General features: G+C 45.7%; 1 protein-coding gene across 2 annotated transcripts in view; it reads right to left on the bottom strand.

The window, feature by feature from the left end:
* Positions 1-8,722, bottom strand: part of PRKCE (protein kinase C epsilon) — a 478,701-nt gene extending 469,979 nt beyond the window's left edge. For both annotated transcript variants that reach the window (XR_008891642.1, XM_056568104.1), the window contains exon 1: positions 7,655-8,722. Coding sequence is in view for 1 of the 2 variants with exons in the window: in XM_056568104.1 (XP_056424079.1) it covers positions 7,655-8,002 (348 nt within the window). In the remaining variant the exon portion in view is untranslated. The remainder of the gene's footprint in view (positions 1-7,654) is intronic.
* Positions 8,723-17,244: the final 8,522 nt, after the last annotated feature.

Genomic DNA, 17,244 nt, shown 5'->3' with positions numbered 1-17,244 from the left:
TCCACTTCCTCAATCGTGGAAGAGGGCGTGACAGCCCCCTCCATAGGCTTGCATTGAGAGGACGGAGCGTGACGTCACACCGGGGCAGAGCCGTGACGTCACTATGCTCCATCCCCGTGATCGCTAGTAATCAGACCCGGAGCGAGCACGCTCCGGGGGCTGATTCTAACGGGGTGCGGCGTGGAATATCATAGGGGTCCACAGTGGCAGGACCCCTGCGATCAGGCATCTTATCCCCTATCCTTTGGATAGGGGATAAGATGTCTTAGCGCCGGAGTACCCCTTTAAAGCATACCTGTCGTATCACAGAAAAAAAATAATGCTTATATATGTTACTCACTAGGTCATGCAAATGCTTTGTGTGTCTTATTTTTGTAGAGATCTATTTTCTGTATTTGGCTGCTCACTCATTCTGACATCCACTGCACAGGAAGGGGTGTTTCCAAGGCAAGCACTGAGCTCTCCTTCACTCACAATGAATTCTCTTCCTCCCTGAGTCTGCTGTGCTGTGCTGGGTCTCTTCATCCAATCACTGCAGGCTGCTCTGTAGCCAATTCCCCTCTGTTTTCAGACAGGAGTCCTGCCAGACAGGAGTCCTGCTAGTTCTGCCATCACTAACTAGACATGGTCCCTTCCTCTGCTTCAGCTGGGACAAAGATGATGCTGCAGCTGGACAGGATAATGTTCTGGATGGTATGGGGACCCCTAATTTTTTTTTTTTTTTTTTTTATAAACCATGAATTCTATAAAAAGGAGATAATTATTTTAAAGGGTAGCTCCCACCATCATGATTTTTTTTTTCTGTCCCTGCCTATTGTCCTTCTATCCCTATCACCCTCCCTGCCTTTATTTATTTTTTTTTTACTATTTTTAAAATGGCATTTAGTCTGCCTGGTAGTGTGCAGACTTCCAGGCAGACTTCCCCAGCAGGCACCACGTCACTGATGCCTGCTGGGGCAGGCACTTCCGCCCTTAGTTCTCCTAACAGGGTGCCTTCAGCTGTTTCACCACTACAACTCCCAGCATGCCCTGACATCTATTGGCTGTCAGGGCATGCTGGGAGTTGTAGTGGTAAAACAACTGGAGGCACGGGGGAAGGAGTGAGCCAGGAGCCGATGCGGGAGGGAGGGGTGCGGGGGAGACTCTTCCTGCCGAACGGTAAGTAAACCCAAACACCCCCCCCCCGAGCGCCCCCCGTACCTTGAAGCAGTGCCCCCCATCCCCCCCCCCGTACCTTGCAGCAGCACCCCCCATCCCCCCCCCCGCACCTTGCAGCAGCGCCCCCCATCCCCCCGCCCCCCACGAACCTTGCAGCAGCACCCCCCGAACCTTGCAGCAGGGCCGTCGGCGAGTGCGGGAAGCCGATGCGCAGCCCTGACTGTTACTGCGCCTGCGCAAAATTTCGACTGATGCCCTGCCGGAATCAGTCAGAATTTTTCAGTGACGTCACTCCGCACTGCATTCGGCCACTAGGAGGGCGCCCCCTAGTGGCCGAATTTCAAATTGCTTTTAAAATGCTTTAAAAACATTTTTTTTATTATAAAAGTATATTAGAGATATGTTGTAGTACTTAAGTACTACAACATATCAAAAATAATTTTTCATGACCGTGCCCATTTAAGTATATTAGAAAAGTTAATTTTTTGCCAAAATGTATAACATATAAAGAGTTTTTGAATCAGACAGGGCCCATTTATATAATACAATGTGTGCATTACCAGCTGTTTTATCGTTCAAAAAACGCCTCAAAACTTATTCTTCCCACTAGATTCTATTTGTTTAATGGGAAAACAGCACTTTGAACTAATTGTTTCATTTTATGATATAATTGTTACAGCCATAACATTAAGTGTCTTGGCCTTTAATTTGTCTGATTACGTTCCAAAATACAGTCCTTTTTTTAAACATAATTTGGGATGTCAATGCCCCATAAAAAACTAGAAAAAAACTAATTAGAAGAAAGTAATATCAATATATAAATGAGCGTTTTCTATACCAAACCTGATTGTTATACCAAACGGTATTGTTCCTTTATGCTTCAAAAAGAGGGTCACATTAAAGGGTGATTTCACATGTTCAGGCTTTTAAAGACATCATAAATCCATTCCGGACTCTGCTTTCAATAATTGCAATAAAAATAAAAAAAATAAAATGTGTGAACACACACTTGGGCTGTGTTTCCTCTTGTTTTTTTTTTAGGCAAAAAAACATTCTAAAAAAAATGAAAAATCTAAATAGCAAAAAAACAAAAAAAAAAAACACAGCATCCAGATAGCTGAGGGTCAATAGGGAATTATAAAAGGCCAAACCCACTTAGCATTTTTTACTTTGGTGTGTTTTTTTTGTTTTTTTTCACTTTGCTTTTTTTCGGCCTCAGTGACAGTTTTTCGGAAATCTCAGCATGCTATGACGTTTTTTTCGGGAAGCTTGGCATTAGTGCTCCAATAGAATTCTATGGGAGGAATAAAATGACAAAAAAAACGCAATGTGGGTTTAACATTAGCATTTTTTTCTGAGTCACATGATGAATGAATCACATGACTTAACGATAAAAACGCAGGGGGGGAGGCTAAAGGAAAAAAAATGGCTATAGTAATACTCACAATGTTTGAAAAATGTAAATGCCATTTTGCATCTTTGGAATGCAAAATAAAAAAAAAATAGAAATACCAAAAACAAGTTGTGTGGAGAAGTAGCCTTAGGAATGCACATTCAGTCATCTAGTTATTTTCTTTTATTAAAGGGGTACTCCCGGGGAAACCTTTTTTTTTTTTTTTTTTAAATCAACTGGTGCCAGAAAGTTAAACAGATTTGTTAATCACTTCAATAAAAAAAAATCTTAATCCTTCCAGTACTTTTTAGGGGCTGTATAACTAAAGAGAAATCCAAAAAATAAAACGCATTTCCTCTGATGTCATGACCACAGTGCTCTCTGCTGACCTCTGCTGTCCATTTTAGGAACTGTCTAGAGCTGGAGAAAATCCCCATAGCAAACATATGCTGCTCTGGACAGTTCCTAAAATGGACAGTAGGGATGTAAGAAAAAATCGATTCGCGCGATTATCGCGATTTTTTGTTCCGCGATACTGAATCGATTTTAAAATTCTGAGAATCGATTTTTTTTTATAAATTATTATAATTAACATTTACTGTATTTCACTCACTGAGTCACAGTCCTATTTGTCTGTCTTATTTTTTTTATAACACTTAAAAACTCCTGACCACTAGTTGGCAGTGTACCTGTTATCAGCTCTGTCCCACTTGCAGGCTGCTACCGCGAGACTACAGACTCAGAACAAACAGGAAGGAGAACGTACGCACTCACAGGACAACTCTCGCGGGATCTTGTTCTTTCTCAGCTAGAATAAGTTTTCCCAAGCTTTTAATAGGGAATATCGCGATATATCGCCAACATGACAGTATCGCGATATATTGCGATATATCGAATCGCCACCCTGGTATCGCGATTCTAATCGAATCTCCAAATTATTGGCGATTCACACCCCTAATGGACAGCAGAGGTCAGCAGAGAGCACTGTGGTCAGGACATCACAGGAAACACGTTTCTTTTTTGTATTTCTCTTTAGTATACAGCCCCTAAAAAGTACTGGAAGGATTAAGATTTTTTAATAGAAGTGATTTACAAATCTGTTTAACTTTCTGGAGCCAGTTGATTTTAAAAAAATTTTAAAAAAATTAATAAATAAGGTTTCCACGGGAGTACCCCTTTAATAATCCACAGGGGTTGCCACCCTACTTTTCTAGAGCCCTAAATATCAGACGCGATCAACTGTACAGAGAAAAGACTCACTTTTCAGGTGCCTGGGAAATCTGGGTGTCAACCTCGTGGGAGATGGAATGGCAGACGTAATATCACCCAGATTGTCTTTGAGTAAATATATCCAGATATAAACAGATATAAATTTGAGTGCTGCGCCATAGATTTTTGCAGAATATATAATAGTAATATGGATTTACTAGCTATATAGAATAGTGAATGAATGAATAAATCACCCTGCTCTGTACTGACGAGTGGCAAAAACCACGAAACAGCTGTCTGCAGATGGGTAGAAACTTTCCTTTTGGGAAGTAGTCTGGCTTGGCATAAATCCCGATTAGCTTTTCATATTCCTTAACAGGAGCTAAGCTGATACCAGGGAACACTACCTGAATAAAGTGGTGTAATGAGCTGCTTTGCATATTCCCCTACCCAGAATGCCCGCGGAGTGCAAAATGGCCTTATGAAGCTCCATCATACCAGGAGTGGTAATCTCTCCTTGAGATAAATACTCATCCCCTTTAGCTGCTCTCAGGCCTCTTACCCCAGCCAAGCCAGATCACCCTGCTCTGTACTGACGAGTGGCAAAAACCACGAAACAGCTGTCTGCAGATGGGTAGAAACTTTCCTTTTGGGAAGTAATCTGGCTTGGCATAAATCCCGATTAGCTTTTCATATTCCTTAACAGGAGCTAAGCTGATACCAGGGAACACTACCTGAATAAGGTGGTGTAATGAGCTGCTTTGCATATTCCCCTACCCAGAATGCCCGCGGAGTGCAAAATGGCCTTATGAAGTTCCGTCATAACAGGAGTGGTAATCTCTCCCTGAGATAAATACTCATCCCCTTTATATATTTATAATGTCCAAACCAAATACAAATATCTAGATATATTATTCATTTTAATATTAAAAAAAAAAATATATATATATATCACCCATTTCATACATTCCTCTGACCAGCGACCACAGGGCAGAGGGTCACCGTGGTTGAGCCGCGTCCCCTCTGCACTCAACACATATTTACAGGGAGCAGACGGAAGGGCGAGAGATCTGTCATTACTTGATACAAGGATTTCCTTCCACAACCAGCATGGAGAAAGCAAGCACATGTTACCACTGGGTGACCACCAGACCCATCACCAGGGATCACCCATGGCCACCACTGACGGTTTCATATCAGGTCCTTATGACACTTACTGTCAAACCTCATTAAAATGCTGCGTGCCAAGAGGTTCTGCATCAGCAGATGTCCTTTCTCCCAGCCAGTATTTAATAAAATAAAATAAAAACCAATGCTGGCAAATACAGATCCACTTCTGTCTACAATCAACGCTCTATGGTTACCATTCTAGATGCCACATGGATTGTCACACAGCTTTTCCAGACTCCTGAATGACAAATCTACCTAGGTGTGCAGTAATCGTTCATTCACACCTCCTATTGCTGTGGTCTCCAAAGTGTGGCCCTTCAGCTGTTGCAAAACTACAACTCCCAGCATGCCCGGACAGCCAACGGCTGTCCGGGCATGCTGGGAGTTGTAGTTTTGCAACAGCTGGAGGGCCACACTTTGGAGACCACTGATAACCATAGATATTAGGACTTTTAATCCAACAGTGGGAGAAAACTGGGTAACAACCCTTGTCAAGGCAGCCACACTGGTAGACACCCAGCTTTCCAAATGACAGATTATATCAACTTGACAGAAGAGACTGGGTGTCAGACGTCACAAGGGTCATTAAGGTAAAGGAGACAATTTTGGGCACAATTTAGCTGTCACTACCTTAACACCATTAGTCATGTAACATTAGACGATAATCATATTTAGCAACATTATTGTCATCCATGATTGTTGTCATCCATTTCCTTCACTATTATCCTTGAATCTTGCACCGGCGCCATTTCTTGTAATGGCATTTGGGGGGTGACTGACAAAAAAAATGGAGCATTGGTGCTATAGGTTCATGTCTACAGTAACCAAAAAGACCGAACCTATAGCACTAAAGATCCAATGTAGTCCATCACCGCCAAATACTATTACAAACAATGGCGCTGGTGCAAGATTCAAGGTAAAAGCCATATTCTTAATCAATACTTTTGGCCTCCGTCCTCAGTCCTGCCACACCAGGGACTAAACCCAACATCTGCATGGAGTGTACATGTATTCTTTATTCTCTCCAGTTACCTAATAGACCAGCGTTCCCCAAACTGCGGCTCTCCAGCTGTTGTACAACTTCCACCATGTTGCAGAATGCTGGAAGTTGTAGTTGACAGCTGGAGGTTTGGAGCCCAGGGTTCTAGACAATTAGGTCCATTTTTGTCCATCATCCCCAAATCCCATTACAAGGAATGGTGCTGGTTCATGAGGTGTAAGGCGTTCCCCAACCTTGCGGTTCTCCAGCTGTTGCAAATCTAGAGCTTCACCATGTTGCAGAATGCTGGAAATTGTAGTTGACAGCTGGAGGTTGAAGCCCAGGGTTCTAGACAATTAGGTCCATTTTTGTCCATCAGCCCCAAATCCCATTACAAGGAATGGTGCTGGTCCATGAGGTATAAGGCGTTCCCCAACCTTGCGGTTCTCCAGCTGTTGCAAATCTAGAACTCCCACCATGTTGCAGAATGCTGGAAGTTGTAGATCTAGATCTTCCAGCATGTTGCGGTGTAACAGCTGGAGGTTGGAGACTGGGGTTCTAGACAAGGCATAGGTCAGTGGTGTCCAAACTGCCAATGGCTGTCCGGGCATGCTGGAAGCTGTAGTTTTGCAACATCTGGAGGGCCACAGTTTGGACACCACTGGCTTAGATTAACCTATGGGAAGGTAATATGACTTCTGCAACATCTGGAGGGCCGCAGTTTGGATACCACTGGCTTAGATTAACCTATGGGAAGGTAATATGACTTCTGCAACATCTGGAGGGCCGCAGTTTGGACACCACTGGCTTAGATTAACCTATGGGAAGGTAATATGACTTCTGCAACATCTGGAGGGCCGCAGTTTGGATACCACTGGCCTAGATTAACCTATGGGAAGGTAATCTGACTTCAGCAACATCTGGAGGGCTGCAGTTTGGACACCACTGGCTCAGGTGAACCTATGGGAAGGTAATCTGACTTCTGCAACATCTGGAGGGCCACAGTTTGGACACCACTGGCTCAGGTGAACCTATGGGAAGGTAATCTGACTTCTGCAACATCTGGAGGGCCGCAGTTTGGACACCACTGGCCTAGATTAACCTATGGGAAGGTAATCTGACTTCTGCAACATCTGGAGGGCCGCAGTTTGGACACCACTGGCTTAGATTAACCTATGGGAAGATAATATGACTTCTGCAACATCTGGAGGGCTGCAGTTTGGACACCACTGGCTCAGGTGAACCTATGGGAAGGTAATCTGACTTCTGCAACATCTGGAGGGCCACAGTTTGGACACCACTGGCTTAGGTGAATTTATGAGAAGGTAATATGACTTCTGCAACATCTGGAGGGCCGCAGTTTGGATACCACTGGCTCAGGTGAACCTATTGGAAGGTAATCTGACTTCTGCAACATCTGGAGGGCCACAGTTTGGACACCACTGGCTCAGGTGAACCTATGGGAAGGTAATCTGACTTCTGCACTCTACAAATGCCTTTAATCTCCATAGTTGAGCAGTGTGGCGGCGGGTGAGACCCCGGTATCCCCTGTTGCTCAGTGAGCTCCCTCCCCCCATACATCTGATGTGTTGATCTGTGGAGTGTGCAGAAGGAAGAGCAGGGATGTGTGGCCGTGTCATTCCACACTAGAGGATTTCCTCCACACTCCAGCAGTATAACAATAGCTTTCTGGACATGTGTGTGTGTGACAACCCTCCTGCAGCAGTGTGCATCATCTGTCTTACCCAATCCTCAAAGTGCCGGCTCCCATTCTGCAGCAGATCCTCGAACTGGATGGTGCAATTGGCCACAAAATCATCATACCCAATGGGGGCATCATGAAACACCGCCAGCTCTATCTTCCTGCCATTGCAGACATCAGTGGAGAAGTCATCATGCCAGGCTGGGCTGTTGGTCTTCTGCTTGGTGCAGGTCTGCCCTATCCTGGAGTCATCCACATTGACTGCAATGTAAGGGTCCAGCAGGAAGGTCTGGGGTCTGGGACCCACCGCATGTCTCAGGGACCAAGCTGTGGGCTTCAGGTTCACAGCCTCGCAGATCCTGATCTTTAGCATGCCATTGAAGACCACCATGGCGAGCGAGGGGTTAAGGAGGACCTCTCTCTCTCTCTCTCTCTCTAGTGCAAATCAATGGAGATCCAATGTGATCTTGTTGCTCACTCCCACTCAGATCCAGGGATTTCTAACGGGAAAACAAGGAAGGAGAGGAGGGGAGGGGGTGGTGGTGGAGAGGCGTCCTCTTCTTCAGGCTCTGGAGATCCTCATGTAATCCCTGCTCCGGCCTGGGTTGCTGTCCTCTACCTACCGTCTGGGATCCTCCATGCAAGATGTGGTGGCTGCAGCCAGAAGCCTCCTATAGAGCGAAAGGAGCAGCCGCAGTCCTCAACTGAGTCCGCGCACAACACGCACGGCCAAGGGGGAAGCTCACATCCGCACCGGGACTGGGGGTCCTGATCACATCCCCGGGGACGCTGCCAGCTGCTCCCATGCAATATACATGAGCCTGGGCAGGGACCTGTGGGCAGATTCCCTGGTGAAGGCTGGTACTGCTGTAGCTGTTGGTGCTGCTGATGATTAGTAACACCCCCCCCCCCCTTCTCCTCTCCTCCCCTCTCCTTGTAATGCAGGAAATGCACAAAAGACGTCACAGTGTGTGTGCCTGGAAGTGTGTGAGTGTGTGTGAGGCTGCTGACACAGCCAGGCTATGGAGGCTGCTCTGCTGCAAGATCCAGTCCCTGCAAGGACTAATATTATTATTATCATCTTCATCATCCTGGGGGGCAGCCCTCCCCCCACCCAGGACACTGTCATTGCTTACAATCGGTGTTTGCCAACCAAGGTGCCTCCAGCTGTTGCAAAACTACAACTACCAGCATGTTGGAAGTTGACGTGTGAATGCACCTTAAATGTGCCCTTAGAGATTGGACCAGTGCTTCCCATCCAGGGTGCCTCCAGCTGTTGCAAAACTACAACTCCCAGCATGCCCGGACAGCCGAAGGCAATCTGCAGAACTTCATACAATATGGTAACATAATTTGGTTTAGCATTTATCTAGGGCAGCGTTTACCAAACAGGGTGCCTCCAGCTGCTGCAAGACAACAACCAGCATGTTGGAAGTTGACGTGTGACTGCACTTTAAATGTGCCCTTAGAAATTAGTTCAGTGTTTCCCAAACAGGGTGCCTCCAGCTGTTGCTAAACTACAACTACCAGCATGTTGGAAGTTGACGTGTGAATGCACCTTAAATGTGCCCTTAGAGATTAAATCAGTTTCCCAACCAGTGAGCCTCCAGCTGTTGCAAAACTACAACTCCCAGCATGCCCGGACAGCCGAAGGCATTCTGCAGAACTTCATACAATATGGTAACATAATTTGGTTCAGCATTTATCTAATGCAGCGTTTCTCAACCAGGGTGCCTCCAGCTGTTGCAAAACTACAACTCCCAGCATGCCCGGACAGTCTTCGGCTGTCCGGGCATGCTGGGAGTTGTAGTTTTGGAAGTGCTTGAGACACACTGGAAAAACAGCCTAAGGGTATGTTATTTTTAAGCCTTTTATTTTAGGATCAAGAATAGCCGGAGAGAAAATAGTGCTTGCACCGGCTTTTTCTCCGGCTTTTCTCTCCGAAAATAACGGCGGCTATTGAATACAATGGAGTCCATCGGGACCCGTTATTTGCCGGTATGCTCTGGCAAAATTGCCGGAGCATACCGGCAGTGTGAAAAGAGGCTTAAAGGGGTACTCCGGTGGAAAACTACTTTTTTTTTTTTCAAAAAGAAAAGAACTTCTGGAGTATACAGCATCTGATAAGTACTGGAAGGATTTTTAAATATAAGTCATTTACAAATCTGTTTAACGTTCTGGCTGCTAGTGCGGGGGGCCGCTGATCATTTTAATGCTTACCGGGCACTGAACTGCCGCGCCGTTCGGCCGTAATCTTCTAGTTAAGTGCTAACTTGCACCGGCCGGGCTAACTGGCACTCTGACGTCAGTGTTTCTGTCCGCAGCGCCGCCCAGCTCATCAATATTCCTCCCCTCCCTCTGCCTCTCCCTCTTCATTACAGAGCGGGGAGAAGAGGGAGGGGAGGAATATTGATGAGCTGGGCGGCGCTGCGGCCAGAAACACTGACGTCAGAGTGCCAGTTAGTCCGGCCGGTGCAAGTTAGCACCTAATTAACATATACCGAAAATTGAAGATTACAACCGAACGGCGCGGCGGATCCAGGCACAGTAAGCATTAAAATGATCAGTGTCCCCCGCACTACCAGCCAGTACTGGTTAGTGCGGGGGGAGCAAGCTGACAGTTTTCCTTTAATGTAAACATATCTGGTATAAGACATAGTATGTTTTTTTAATTGAATTTTTTTTACATTAAAGGGGTACTCCGGTGGAAAACTATTTTGATTTATTTTTTTTAAATCAACTGGTGCCGGAAAGTTAAAGAGATTTGTAAATTACTTCTATTAAAAAAACTTAATCCTTCCAGTACTTATCAGCTGCTGTATGCTCCACAGGAAGTTCTTCCCTTTTTGAATTTCTTTTCTGACCACAGTGCTCTCTGCTGACACCTCTGTCCATGTCAGGAACAAATCCCCATGGCAAACCTCTCTTGCTCTGGACAGTTCCTGACAAGGACAGAGGTGTCAGCAGAGAGCACTGCGGTGAGACAGAAAAGAACTATACAATTTCCTGGTGCCAACTGGTGCCAGAAAGAAACAGATTTGTTAATTACTTCTATTAAAAAAAAATCTTAATCCTTCCAGTACTTATCAGCTGCTGTATTATCCACAGGAAGTTCTTTTCTTTTTTGAATTTCCTTTCTGCCTGACCACAGTGCTCTCTGCTGACACCTCTGTCCATGTCAGGAACTGTCCAGAGTAGGAGCAAATTGCCATAGAAAACCTTTCTTGCTCTGGACAGTTACTGAGACAACTTCCTGTGGATCATACAGCAGCTGATAAGTACTGGAAGGATTAAGATTTTTTAATAGAAGTAATTTACAAATCTGTTTAACTTTCTGGCACCAGTTGATAAAAAAAAAAAAAAAATTCCACCGGGGTACCCCTTTTTTTTAAAAATATTTTTGGCTATGTTAGAAAAGAGATGTAACTAGAGCCAAAGTGCTGTCCGGAAATGCTGGAAGAGTTGTAGTTTTGCAACAGCTGGAGGCACCCTGGTTGGGAAACACTGGCTTACATACTTTGTTGCTTCATTGTACAGGTATGGCAAGTCAGGAGTTAAACACTGTCTCCAGAGGAGCCTGGAGAGAGAAAAAGTCACCAATGAATGTAATAACAATGATACTGAGAACAATAATATTATCGTTAGGATATCACATTGATAGTGTTATTATTTACAATAGGGTGATAGAAGGGCATAATACAGCAGTAGCAACACAAGTCATAGTAAGAGTAGCACTATTTGTTAATATCAATAATATTACTAAAAATAATATGATTATTAGGGTATTGCTGTTTTTTTCTTATATGTTTACCGTATTTTTCCCCCTATAGGACGTACCGGCATATAAGACGCACCCAATTTTAAAGGTGCAAAATCTAGAAAAAAAAGATTCTGCACCCAACAGTGATCTTCCACCTGCGGACCTCCAGATGTTGCAAAACTACAACTCCCAGCATGCCCGGACAGCCAACGGCTGTCCGGGCATGCTGGAAGTTGTAGTTTTGCAACATCTGGAGGTCCGCAGGTTGAAGACCACTGGATAGGAGGTAATACTCACCTGTCCCCGCCACTCGTCACCACTCCCCTGGATGTCGCTCCATCGCTGTCGCCGCGTCCCTGTGGTGTCCCCAACGCTCCGGACGTCTTCTTCCCCGGGATCCATGCTGGGAGTTGTAGTTTTGCAACATCTGGAGGTCCGCAGGTTGAAGACCACTGGATAGGAGGTAGTATTCACCTGTCCCCGCCGCTCCGGACCCGTCACCGCTCGTCGCCGCTGCCCTGGATGTCGCTCCATCGCTGTTGCCGCGTCCCCGTGGTGTCCCTGACGCTCCGGATGACTTCTTCCCCGGGATCCACGCTCTCCGTCGCCGTCATCACGTCGCTACGCACGCGGCTCCTATTGGATGACGGGACGGCGTGCGCGACGACATGATGACGACGAAGGAGAGTTCCAGCCATGCAGGGGATCCCGGCATGGAGCAGACACCGAGGAGGCGGGTAAGTTCCCTCCCAATGTCCTGTAAGCTGTTCGGGACGCCACGATTTCACCGCAGCGGTCCCGAACAGCCCGACTGAGACGCCGGGTTAGTGTTATTTTCGCTTCAGACCCGGCGGTCAGCTTTGATCCCGCGTCTGAAGGGTTAATACAGGGCATCACCGCGATCGGTGATGTCCTGTATTAGCCGCGGGTCCTGGCCGTTGATGGCCGCAGGTATTCGCCTTATAAGACGCACCAACTTTTCCCCCCCAGTTTTGGGGAAGAAAAAGTGCGTCTTATACGGCGAAAAATACGGTATATTATGCTGTGCTTTTCTGCGGTCTCCTATGCTTGTGGCATGCAATTTCTTAGTAGTGCATCATTAAGCTGTTCTAAATAATAATTATAAAAAAAAAAAATAATAATAAAATGAAAGTCTCATATACATTAAATGGGTACTCCAACTGTTCCCAACGCTGGAGCCGGAGACGGGAGCTCGTGACGTCATAGCCCCGCCCTCTCATGACGACAGCTGTCACGCCCCCTCCCATAGACTTGCGTTGAGGGGGCGAGGTGTGACATCGTGAGGGGGCGGGGCTATTACGTCACGAGCTCCCGTCTCCAGCGTTGTTCCAAACGCTGAGCAGCGGAGCACCCCTTTAAATAATTTTGTGCAGAACAACAATAAAAGAGTCAGTGTGATATTCTAATCATAATATTATTGTTCACAGTTTCAGTCTTATCACATTCAATTGGTGATCACATACAGCGCTGGCAATAAAAGTCATAGAAGTAGTAGCAATGTTATTTGTTTATATCACTAATAATAATACTAGAAATAATAGGATTATTGATTATTATCAGTGTTGCATTATTGTTGTTTTTATTTGTTTATACTGTTAAAGCGTGCGCTCCGGTCCCCGTCCCCGGACTGGAGCGTCCACCCCCTTCGGCCTTCTGCCCCGGGATCACACTGACCGGGAGCCCGGGTTCCCTTGTGTTGGGGAAGTGGCTGCCGTGACGGCTGGCCCCCGTTCACGTGCCGCGTCCCTGCTCCACTCACCTGGCTCCCCGCTCCTTGTGCCTTCCTTCTCTGCCTCCCAGCGCGCGCGGCCCCGCTCTCTAGGGCGCGCGCGCGCGCCACCTTCAGTAAATTTAAAGGGCCAGCGCACCGGTAATTGGTGCGTTGGTTCCTCACTTCCCCTGCCTTCCCTACAAAAGGCACCTGCCCCTTCCTGCTCTTGCCGGATCTTTGTGCCCTAGTGCCTCTGAGAAAGCGTTCCTATTGTGTGTATTGCCTTGCCTGTTGCCGAACCCGTTGCTACCGCCTACTCGCCTATGAACCCTTGCCGGCTGTCCTGACCTCTGCTACGTCCGACTACGCTCCTGCCTGCTCCCTGTGTACCACGCCATATCAGCTGCCTGAGAGGTTGAGTTGCTACTGGAGGATACGACCTGGTGGTTACCGCCGCAGCAAGACCATCCCGCCTTGCGGCGTCGCTCTGGTGAAAACCAGTAACCACTTAGAACTGGTCCTCTGGTACAACCCGCGTCATCGCCTCTCAGGTCCAGAGGATCCACTACCAGTCCAGCCGGTACGTGACATATACTGTGCTTTGCTTTACTATAGTCTTTTATGCTGGCATTATGCTGTGGTTTGGTAATGCATCTTTAGGACAGTAAACTGCTGTCCTATATATAAGTCCATAATAATAATAATAATAATCACCATCATAAGAAAAAGAAGAGGAAAGGCTTATACACATCAAATGACTATGGAGGAGTTTTATCAAAACCTGTCCATAGGAAAAGTTTCCCAGTTGCCCATAGCAACCAATCAGATCGCTTCTTTCATTTTTAACAAGGCCTCTGCAAAATGAAAGAAGCGATCTGGTTGGTTGCTATGGGCAACTGGGCAACTTTTCCTTTGCACAGATTTTGATAAATCTCCCTCAATGTGCATAGAGTCCCTACAGGGCAGAGGCCATGCAGCAGTGTTCCCCGACATGTGGCTCTCCAGCTGTTGCAGAACTACAACTCCCATCATGCCCCGACAGTAGAAGACCTTACCTGCAGAATGAAAAATCTTAGTATCTGTATAAAAGTAAACCCCTTAAGGACTCAGGGTTTTTCCATTTTTGCACTTAAATTTTTTCCTCCTTACCTTTTAAAAATCATAACCCTTTAAATTTTCCACCTAAAAATCCATATTATGGCTTATTTTTTGCGTCGCCAATTCTCCTTTGCAGTGACATTAGTCATTTTACCCAAAAATTCACGACGAAACGGAAAAAAAAATCATTGTGCAACAAAATCGAAGAAAAAACGCCATTTTGTAACTTTTGGGGGCTTCCGTTTCTACGCAGTGCATATTTCGGTAAAAATGACACCATATTATTCTGTAGGTCCATACGGTTAAAATGATACCCTACTTATATAGGTTTGATTTTGTCGCACTTCTGGAAAAAATCATAACTAAATGCAGGAAAATGTATACGTTTAAAAATGTCATTTTCTGACCCCTATTATTTTTCCACGTACAGGGCGGTATGAGGACTCATTTTTTGCGCCGTGATCTGAAGTTTTAATCAGTACGATTTTTGTTTTGATCTGACTTTTTGATCACTTTTTATTCATTTTTTAATGATATAAAAAGTGACCAAAATACGCTTTTTTGGACTTCGGAATTTTTTTGCGCGTACGCCATTGACCGTGCAGTTTAACTAATGATATATTTTTATAGTTCGGACATTTACGCACGCGGCGATACCACATATGTTTATTTTTATTTACACTGTTTTATTTTTTTTATGGGAAAAGGGGGGTGATTCAAACTTTTATTAGGGAAGGGGTTAAATGACCTTTATTAACACTTTTTTTTTACTTTTTTTTTGCAGTGTTATAGGTCCCATAGGGACCTATAACACTGCACACACTGATCTCCTATGCTGATCACTGGCGTGTATTAACACGCCTGTGATCAGCGTTATCGGCGCTTGACTGCTCCTGCCTGGATCTCAGGCACGGAGCAGTCATTCGTCGTTCGGACACTAAGGAGGCAGGTAAGGACCCTCCCGGTGTCCTGTAAGCTGTTCGGGATGCCGCGATTTCACCGCGGCGGTCCCGAACAGCCCGACTGACAGCTTTGACCGCCGCTTCTAAAGGGTTAATACCGCACATCGCCGCGATCGGCGATGTGTGGTATTAGCCGCAGGTCCCGGCTGTTGACGAGCGCCGGGACTGACGCGATGTGATGCGAGGTTGCAGCGCGACCCCGCTTCATATCGCGGGAGGCGGCGCAGGACGTAAATATACGTCCTGCGTCGTTAAAGGGGCACTTCGGTGGAAAACTTTTTCTTTTTAAATAAACTGGTGCCAGAAAGTTAAACAGATTTGTAAATTACTTCTATTAAAAAAATCTTAATCCTTCCAGTACTTATTAGCTGCTGAATACTACAAAGGAAATTATTTTCTTTTTGGAACACAGTGCTCTCTGCTGACATCTCTGTCCATTTTAAGAACTGTCCAGAGTAGGAGAAAATCCCCATAGCAAACATGCTGCTCTGACAGTTCCTAAAATGGACAGAGATGTCAGCAGTGAGCACTGTGCTCGTGATATCAGCAGAGAGCACTGTGTTCCAAAAAGAAAATAATTTCCCCTGTACTATTCAGCAGCTAATAAGTGCTGGAAGGATTAAGATTTTTTAATAGAAATAATAATAAAAAAAAATTCCACTGGAGTACCCCTTTAACTGGTGTTCTATATGTGTCCATCCAAAAATAAGAGGATATTCACATAAAAAAAAAACAAGTGCATGCAGTTTCTAATAAATTGCTTCCCAACCAGGGTGCCTCCAGCTGTTACAAAACTACAACTCCCAGCATGCCCAGACAGCCAAAGGCTGTCTGGGCATGCTGGGAGTTGTAGTTTTGTAACAGCTGGAGGCACCTTGGTTGGGAAGCACTGATCCATTGTCTAAGGGAGTGTTTCCCAACCAGGGTGCCTCCAGCTGTTGCAAAACTACAAGTCCAAGCATGCCCGGACAGCATTCGGCTGTTCGGGCATGCTGGGAGTTGTAGTTTTGCAACAGCTGTAACCACCCTGCTTAGAAAGCACTGGCCTAAGGGCACATTTAAGGTGCGTTCATATGTCAACTCCCAACATGATGGGAGTTGTAGTTTTGCAACAAATGGAGGCACCCTGCTTAGGAAACACTGCTCTACAGTGAAATCATCAACCTGTCAATGTAGTAGAAGCAAAGGAGCCTGGCACTAGTAGTATATGCTGGAGAAGTATGTATATGTTCCTGTATATTGTGGAAAAGGCGTAGGAAGCAATGTGCCTGCTGCGGGTGGTGCTCACACTGTGCGGTATAGTCCAAATGGCAATGGCAAAAGAAGATAAATGAATAGGAGCAACTCACCCAAGACCCGAGAGGCAGTAGCAAAATCTTTACTTTATTGCATATCGTGCAGACATAGATGCAAGCCACGGGGGGCAGATGTCACGGTGGGGGAGTAGCAGACATCGGCGGGCCACGGTCCGTATCGTGCTATCAAAGCACTTCGTCAGGCCCCTACCTAGGTAGGGGCCTGACGAAGTGCTTTGATAGCACGATACGAACCGTGGCCCGCCGTTGTCTGCTACTCCCCCCACCGTGACATCTGCCCCCCGTGGCTTGCATCTATGTCTGCACGATATGCAATAAAGTAAAGATTTTGCTACTGCCTCTCGGGTCTTGGGTGAGTTGCTCCTATTCATTTATCTTCTTTTGCCATTGAAATCATCAACCTGTTGGCTGTTGGGGCATGATGGGAGTTGTAGTTGTACCATAGCTAGGGAGCCACTGGTTGGGAAACACTGCCATACAGCTTCTTACTAGTCAGCCTTGGGCTATGTTCCCACAGACTATTTCAGCACTTAGTCATTTCTGCAAATATTGGCACCCCTGAAACTTAAAGTATTTCTCACAGAAAAGGATTGCAGTAACACATGTTTTGCTATACACATGTTTATTCCCTTTGTGTGTATTGGAACTAAACCAAAAGAGGGAGGGAAAAAAAGCAAATTGGACATAATGTCACACCAAACTCCAAAAATGGTCTGGACAAAATTATTGGCACCCTTAACTTAATATTTGGTTGCGCACCCTTTG

The sequence above is a fragment of the Hyla sarda genome, chromosome 3, assembly GCF_029499605.1.
Source record: "Hyla sarda isolate aHylSar1 chromosome 3, aHylSar1.hap1, whole genome shotgun sequence".
In the NCBI taxonomy this organism is placed as follows: Eukaryota; Metazoa; Chordata; class Amphibia; order Anura; family Hylidae; genus Hyla; species Hyla sarda.
The sequence above is the reverse complement of the archived record's forward strand: the minus strand, read 5'-3'. Positions and strand labels throughout refer to the sequence as shown.